The 8,093-nt window shown below is 44.0% G+C and overlaps 1 protein-coding gene across 1 annotated transcript; it reads left to right on the top strand.

Annotated features, from left to right (window-relative positions):
• Positions 1–1,063: 1,063 nt before the first annotated feature.
• LOC118588286 (T-cell-specific guanine nucleotide triphosphate-binding protein 2-like) lies at positions 1,064–7,856 on the top strand. Its single transcript, XM_036194522.1, has 2 exons — positions 1,064–1,180; positions 5,850–7,856. Exon 2 carries the CDS (start codon positions 5,869–5,871, stop codon positions 7,111–7,113), a length of 1,245 nt encoding a protein of 414 aa, XP_036050415.1. The 5' UTR covers positions 1,064–1,180; positions 5,850–5,868; the 3' UTR covers positions 7,114–7,856.
• The last annotated feature ends 237 nt before the right edge of the window (positions 7,857–8,093 follow it).

The following is an 8,093-nucleotide window of genomic DNA, read 5'->3' as shown; positions in this document are numbered from 1 at the left end:
TGAGTTCGAGGCCAGCCTGGTCTACAGAGCCAGATCTAGGAAAGGCACAAAGCTGCACAGGGAAACCCTGTCTCAAAAAAACTTAATTAAAAAAAAAAAAAAAGCCTCTGTGTGTTATTTATTTGGGAGGTGAGTGGCAGGCCCCCAAAGAGGCAAAGAGTAAGAAAATAACCAACAACAGGTTTTGTTTGCTTGTTTGTTGTTTTACCATGTTTTCAGTACCAGGCTTCAAATCCAATCAGGAGCTGCTGGCTCCTCCCATAAGTAGTCTTGGCACTCTTATGCCAGTGGGCACATCTTGTCTGCTTGGTTGGTATTATAGTCTGTAGGGTCCAGGCAATTTAGAACACATGGGCCTGGAGTTGTTGGAGATCTGAGACCTGGAGAACGAAGTCAGGTGACAAGAGGCTTGTGGCTGTAGTTGTGAAGGGGTATGTTCACAGCATCAGGGAAGGGTTGGTAAGGCCTGAGGAATGTCTTGTACTTTCTACCCTCCTCCATCAGCAATCTCTAGGTCTATATGCCTCCAAATATCCAGGAAGCCACACAGGTTTCTCCACAGCCTAGCAGCTGGTCATTTGCGTTTCTCTCAAGCTCTGCCAGCATGTATGTGTGCCCTGGAGCTGAAATGAGGGTAGTCCCCCACAGTGCTCCAGAGAAGAAAGACAATGAGGCAGGGCAATGTGTTTCCCTCATTCGCTGGTGGTTTTGGGAACTCCTCCCAGCTTTTGTCCTTGTCCCCAGGAGTCCTTTGGCTTCAGAGAACTCATTCCTCAGGTGTCTTGGCTAAGGGACCCCCTCACAACCCTCCAGGAAACTGCTTTCCTGGCCTGCACCTTCCAGCCTTCCTTTCATTCTTTGGTCATCTTGAAATCATAGTGTTCATTTTCTTTTTCCTGGAAATGGTTATCCTGCCCAGAAAGCAAGCACACAGAGGAGTTAAGTTTCACTTTTGCTTTCTGGAAATGTATCTGCCTATAGGGTGTCAGCGTTTCCTTCTCTCTGTAACCCCGAGGACTCTCTGGCCACTGATCTCCTTGCTGTTTTCCTGAGGGAGGGCAGATCCTTGCAGCTGTTGGTGCCTGTGCTGGGGCTGCAGGGAGCAACAGACTCAGCATTTTCCACTCTTTTGGTGGAAGCATCAGCTTTGATTATTTACAGCAGAAGCTCTTTGGAGCTGGTGAGTGAGAAAAGCCTTTGCCTTTACAGTGACCTGACTTTCAGCTTTGTGGGCAGAGGGCAGAGCTGGCCTGACTAAGTAGGGAGTCATGTGGTCATGTCACCATCTTTTCATAGAAGGTGAAAGGGTCTGGAGCTGCCCTTTGGTGGTGCTGGGAGAGTTGTGAAAAGGTTTGGGCCGAGCAGAACCTTTGTGGAAACCATGCAGTACTCACTGTAAAATGGCTTCCTGTAAACAGCTTCCTGTTCTGAGTCCAGTGTTTCACTGCCAGGGAGCTCTAGGCACAACTCTGTTTTTCGTAACTAGCAAAAATCTAAGTAATGTTTTAACATCGGTACGTGAGTAAAACCTGTTTGCTGAGGTCTGATAATGTCTGTGGTTCTCTAGAAGAAGACATCCTTGTCCATGGTCACACTCACGGAATACACCTGAGAGTAATGGTGTCTGTTTTAAAGAGGCCCAAAGTCTCTGCTCTGACACTCGCCTTACATCATTAGCAATCAGAAATAAACCAATTCTTCTTCCTGTTCCTGCTCTTTCTCCCTGCTCCTTCTCCTGGCTTTCCTCCTCCCCTTCCTTCCCCTCTGTGTCCTTCCTCTTTCTTCCTTGTTCTGGGATTGAACCTTGGACTTGACACATGCTAGGCAAGAGCTCTACCACAAGCCACAGTCCTAGCCCTTTTATTGTTTATATCTTTAATTTTTTTGTTTTGTTTTTCGAGACAGGGTTTCTCTGGGTCGCTTTTTGCGCCTTTCCTGGGACTCTCACTTGGTAGCCCAGGCTGGCCTCGATCTCACAGAGATCCACTTGCCTGTGCCTCCCGAGTGCTGGGATTACAGGCATGCACCACCACCACCCAGCTCAAAGCCAATTTTTTAAGGCAAGATTTTACGATGTTATCAGTGTAGCCACGGCTAGCCTTGAACTCACAGTTCTTCTGTTTCAAGTGCCTCCCAAGTACCTAGTGCACTTATCATGTACTTAACCAAAGCTGATGTTTGTTTAAAAACAGCAGAGAAGGTGACTATTTAAATATTCTGTCTTATTAAAACCTTCAAGATAACAAAATGCTGCACAGAAAGTGAATGCTTCTACCATCATTTAAAGATTTATTTATTTTTATTTTATGTGTTTAAATGTTTTGCCTGTGCATATGTGTGTGCACCATGTGTGTGCCTGGTACCATCAGAAAAGGGCAGTGGAGCCTTGGAACTAGAATTACGGACTGTGGGTGCTCTGAAGGAGCAGCAGGTGCTCCTAATGGCCGATCCAGCTCCCCAGATCCCTCTATCATTATTTAAATGGTATCAGCTAAAACAAAACTTAAGAATCAATAAAACAGATTAAAACCACATTAGCCTTGCAAAGCAAAACCCACTGGGATTCTGTTATAGAGGCAGAAGTCAATCACTACCATTCTGGAGTTTCCAGAATTTATTTTTGAAAAATCACTTTGAGGGCTGGAGAGATGGCTCAGCAGTTAAGAGCACTGCTTGTTCTTCCAAAGGTCCTGAGTTCAATTCTCAGCAACCACATGGTGGCTCACAACCATCTGTAATGAGATCTGGTGCCCTCTTCTGGCCTGCAGGGATATGTGCAGACAGAACACTATACATAATAATAAATAAATATTTTTAAAAAAAGAAAAGAAAAATCACTTTGGTGAGTTAAGCTTACAAGTAGATATAACTACACTGTCATTTTAGAAAGGCATACTTAAATTTCTGAAGCACATTTCATTAGTTTTTGTTTACTGAACTGGAATTTATTACTTTTTCAGAAAATATGGCATATCTTTTAAAATACACATATTTAGTGATTAAATAACGATTCAAGAGTTATTAGGTTAAAAAGAAAGAGAAAGAAAGAAAGAAAGAAAGGAAGGGAGGGAGGAAGGAAGGAAGGAAGGAAGAAAAGGAAGGAAGAAAGGAAGGAAGAAAGAAAGAAGGAAAGAAAGAAAGGAGAGAGAAAGAAAGAAACCAGTGTCTTCGGGACACTATAGGACTGACTATGAACTCTGATTGTGAACACATGAGCTCTCAGAGACTATGGCAGCACACACATGCTGCACAGGTCCTGTACAGGTCCAAGCCAGTCGGGCTCCCAGCACTGAGCTGGGGAAGTAGACATGAGCTCCCATACTCAACCAAGAAGCTCTCTGCAATTAACAAGCACTCGCAAAGGAAAAATTAATTTCTCCAAGGGGGTCTCACTGGGTATACAAACTGTTTTCAAGGGCAGACCGCATGTCCTGCAGTAGATGGCCAACACAAAATGAACTGAAAGGTTTATTTGGGGAGTTTTTTGTTCTGTTGGTTTGTTGTTTTATCACATATTGCTTTATTTGTGCTTTTTTCTTTTTTAACCTTTCTGGTCTCTTGATTATACATTGTGGTTTATAATTTGAAGTTTCTATGGTATGTGTGTACATTTCTCATTCTCTTTCTTAGTTTCTTTTTGTTTGTTTGTACATTTTAAAAAATCCTTGTCTTTTTAATTTACCTGTCTGTTTTCTTAGAGGAGAATCAGAGAAGGAATGGAGCTGGAAAGGTGGGGAGGTGGGAAGATCTGGGAGGAGATGAGGGAGAGGAAACTGTGATCAGGATATAGTATATGAAAATAACTTTATTTTCAATAAAAATTATTAGGTAAGCATTCTGTGTACTTTCATATAATGAACATAAAAAGAAATGTTACAGGTTGGATATTTCACTCTGCTCATTTACTCTGTAGGTCTTTCATGGGTGGAAAGCTTAGAAAGAAAAACTTTCTTAAGATTCTCATTAGATTAAGATGGTTCAAACCACAAGTAACACTAAGCTCAACTCTGACATTACCTTTAAAAGTTTTACACAGCAAAAGTGCACTAACACATTAGTGTCCTTAAGGCAGGAATGAAGGGTTCATCTAATGGAGAACGTGTCTCCTGCCTCACACAGATCCTTCAGAAACAATGATCAAGAGAAGAAAGACATGCTTTAAACTTTCAGACAAAACAAAATAAAATGAGCATATTAATTTTAGTGTGGCCTATAATCCTGACTAGTCAGGAAACTGAGGCAGGAGGGTGGCAAGTTCAAGACCTGCCTGGACTCCAAAGTGAGTTCACGAGCAGCTTGAGCGAATCAGGAAGACTGCTGCAGAATTTAAAAAGTACAAATCAAGCTACCCTTAGGCTGCAGACAGGGGCCTACCTGATGTAAGCAAGTTGCCTCTTTGCCCATTTCCTTTGCCCAGAACAAAGGAAGGTCATGAGTCCAGGCCAGGCCCTTCTGCCTCTCTGGGACTGCTTCTTGGTGAGAAGTGGCCTCACCATGGCCACAACCACTGAAGCAAATCTAAATAAGGTGAGAGAGAGCCCAGATTTTGAATACTGGCTTACACACATGAACTCTGCATACAACTTTTGGAACAAGGAGTGGACCCAGAAGCTGGGGAAGCAGGAGAAGCTGCTCTTCCAAAGACATCCCGCTGAGACAGGCCAAGCTCTGCAAGAGAAGCTGAAGGTCTCATTGCAGTATAGCATGTGCAGTGAAATTACTTAGTGCAATAGTGTGGGAGATGTTTCCTTCTGGGAGGAATTATAAAGCTGTAGCTGTGTAGGTCAGTGGAAAGAGGACGGCAGAGAGAGCGGAGAGATGTGTCTCTAGTAGGTCTTATTACTGTGTCCTTACTGGCCCCTGTGCCTTGCTCCTGCATGTTACGAGTTCCTCATTCATAGCGACAGCCTGTCTGCCAGATACGCGCCTCTGCTGTGCCTAAAGTTAGTGGAACCTACTAGTTAAGACAGCAGATATGACTTGTTGACACTTCCATCGTAAATTTCAGCCCTGAAATGTTCATATGTGACAGCTATGGGCTTTGCTGCATCGGACTGAAAGCTGACAGGATGCCTGGAAAACTTGTGAATTTTATCCATTTCTCTTTGAGCTCTACAATCGTAATTTTTCAAGCCAAGAGCACACAGAAAACATTTCTTCCACTCTGTGCTTCAACAGAAAATACTTTCTTTAAAAAAAAAAAAAAATCTTGAGTAGTTAACTGCTGTAAACCAGATCATTAAATTAGGAAATAAAACGAAGATGAACCCTGTCTTAAGGACACTAATGTGTTAGTGTATTTGAGGTTTGCTAATTACTGCAATTTGATCACTGGCCATTGCATACTTGTGTGGAAGTTCCTACTCACAAATATGGGCAGTTTTTAATGGGGCAATTGAAATAACAGAAATTTATTCCCTTCAAGTTTTAGAAGCCAGAAATCCAAAATTAGTTCAGAATTATGTGCAGTTGAGCCCATCTGGATGATGCAAAGTATTGATGCCATCTGAAAATTGTCTGTCATGACAGCCAACTCACTTTTGCTGTGTAAATTGTATATTCACAGAATCTGGGGTTATGATGTGGACATCTTTGGGGTCAGTATACCAACACTGCAAGGAGGGCTACCCTCTTCTGAATCGGAGACCCAGAAACCAGCAAGATAGAAAATAGGTGTGTCTTCTTCAGGGGTGACACCTGAACTCACCAGGAATATAGATGAGTTGCAGAGACATGAATCAGTCCGTGAGGCTAGGAGTGCCCCCCAGGGGCCACTGCGTCCTGAGGGGTTAGGTTCCCTTTTACCACTTCACTCTCCTTACCTGTCTGGTCTTTCTCCTTTCTCACAGATCTTCTACAGTAACAACCATGGATCAGTTCCTCTCAGCCTTCCTGAAGGATCCATCAGTGAAGAATTGCCAACAATTGGCTGTGGAACTCTTGCCTCACTACGCTACATTAATCAGTAAGGCAGGAGGCATGCTCTCTCCAGAAACTCTCATCTGTATTCAAAAAGCCTTCCAGGAGGGAAAGCTGACAGATTTGGTGGGCCAGATTCAGGAAGTACTAACTGATGCAGAAAATGCTTCCCTGGAGATCGCTGTCATTGGGGAGTCTGGGGCCGGCAAGTCCAGTTTCATAAACGCCCTGCGAGGGCTGAGCCAGGAAGCAGAGGGGTCGGCTGATGTAGGGATTGTGGAGACCACTATGAATAAAACCCCCTATCAACATCCAAAATATCCCCAAGTGATGTTCTGGGACCTGCCTGGGACCGGGACTCCCAATTTCCTCCCAGACACTTATCTAGAAAAAGTGGGATTTGCTAACTATGACTTCTTCATCATCATATCTTCCTCTCGGTTCAGCCTTAATGATGCTATCCTGGCCCAGGAAATCAATAATGTGGGGAAGAAATTCTACTTTGTTCGAACCAAGGTGGACAGTGACTTATATAATGAAGAGAAAACCAAACCCAAAACCTTCAGAAAGGAGAAGGTCCTTCAGCAGATCCGAGACTACTGTCTGGCTAACCTCATCGGCGCTGGAGTGTCTGAACCCCGCATCTTCTTGATCTCCAACTTTGATCTGGCTGACTTTGATTTCCCAAAGCTGGAGGAGACTCTTCTGCAGGAGCTCCCTGGGCACAAGCGCCACAGGTTTGCACTGCTGTTGCCTACTATCTCTGATGCTTCTATCGAGATGAAGAGATGTTTTCTCAAGGAGAAGATCTGGCTGGAGGCCTTGAAGTCAGCAGCTGTTTCTTTCATCCCCTTCATGACCTTCTTGAGTGGCTTCGATTTGCCTCAGCAAGAACAGTGCTTGAAGGAGTACCGAAACTACTTTGGCTTGGATGACAAATCGATTGAAGAGATAGCTAACAACCTCAACAAGTCCGTGGAAGACATCAGGGGCTCCCTCAAGTGCTTGGATTTCTGGTCCCTTGTAAAGGATGACAGCATGGCAGTGAGAGCCGCAAAGTGTGCTGAATCTTTTTGTGCCGTGAAAGGAGGTCCTGAGTCTTCTGTCATCCAGGGTGTGAAAGTCTACTTTCTACGCTTAAGATTCCTTGACACGGTGGCTGATGATGCCAGGCATCTCTTAAAAAAGTTATAAGCAGTAAATATTGCCTAGCTAAACAGTAAATGAATTTAAGGGCTTGTGTGTTTCAAGTTGGGAAGGGGGGAGGGTGTCCTTCCACCAGACTCCCAGGCCAGCTCTTCCCTAAGGTGCACAGATGTCTGTCCTCTGGAGGAAGTCCATTGCTTGCCTTTAGAGGTCACTCCCATGTGGGAATTGTTTTTTGACCCTACCTTGTTTTCTGTGTTCATTGATTTATCATGCATGATCTCCAGCAGTAACATACCACCTGCTTTCAACTATTCTCTGTGCTAAGAGAGAACCTGTTGCTGATCCATTTATGCAGGAAAACACACACACACACACACACACACACACACACACACACACACACACGACAAACCAAAGCAAAACAAAAATCCAGTTTGTAATAGCAAAATGAGAATTATACATTACCACTTTCCAGTTCTTTCCCAGCTATCATCTCAACACGCTTCTCATCAAAATAAAGGATGTTCTAGAAATATGAGAACACTATTAAATGCTTAATAAAACGTTTGCAGTGGGGAAATGCAACATGATCAGGAGGTGGTGACAAGATAAAGTAGTGAAGTGGGAGCTGAAGGGATGCTAGCCCAATCAAAGTGACGCTAGCCCACTCGAAGGGATGCTAGCCCACTCGAAGAGACGCTAGCCCACTCAAGCATGTGGCTCTGGCAGGCCTTGACTCACCTTTCTCTCCCACTCCTTCTGCCTTGCTAAAAACTGTTAGATTACATTCTAAATCTAGCCACCAAGGTCTCTATTCCCTTATTTGGTTACTTCCTCCTCCTGAGGCTCACTACCAAGGTCCAGCTGTTGAAGTATTGAAGTCCAGCAATCAAGAGCCCCCTTTGGCTCACCTAATTAACATGCCCAATCAAAATTAAACACCTCGTCCTAACATGAGGTTTCCCATTTTACCTTTATAAACAGCCCTTTGCTTCTGTGTGGCATCTGTCCCCACAGGCAGTCCT

The sequence above is a fragment of the Onychomys torridus genome, chromosome 8 (genome assembly GCF_903995425.1).
Source record: "Onychomys torridus chromosome 8, mOncTor1.1, whole genome shotgun sequence".
Lineage (NCBI taxonomy): Eukaryota > Metazoa > Chordata > Mammalia > Rodentia > Cricetidae > Onychomys > Onychomys torridus.
The sequence above is the reverse complement of the archived record's forward strand: the minus strand, read 5'-3'. Positions and strand labels throughout refer to the sequence as shown.

Bases quoted from the DNA above. Each gene is read 5' to 3' on its own strand.
- LOC118588286 (XM_036194522.1), top strand. From the start codon at position 5,869: ATGGATCAGTTCCTCTCAGCCTTCCTGAAGGATCCATCAGTGAAGAAT.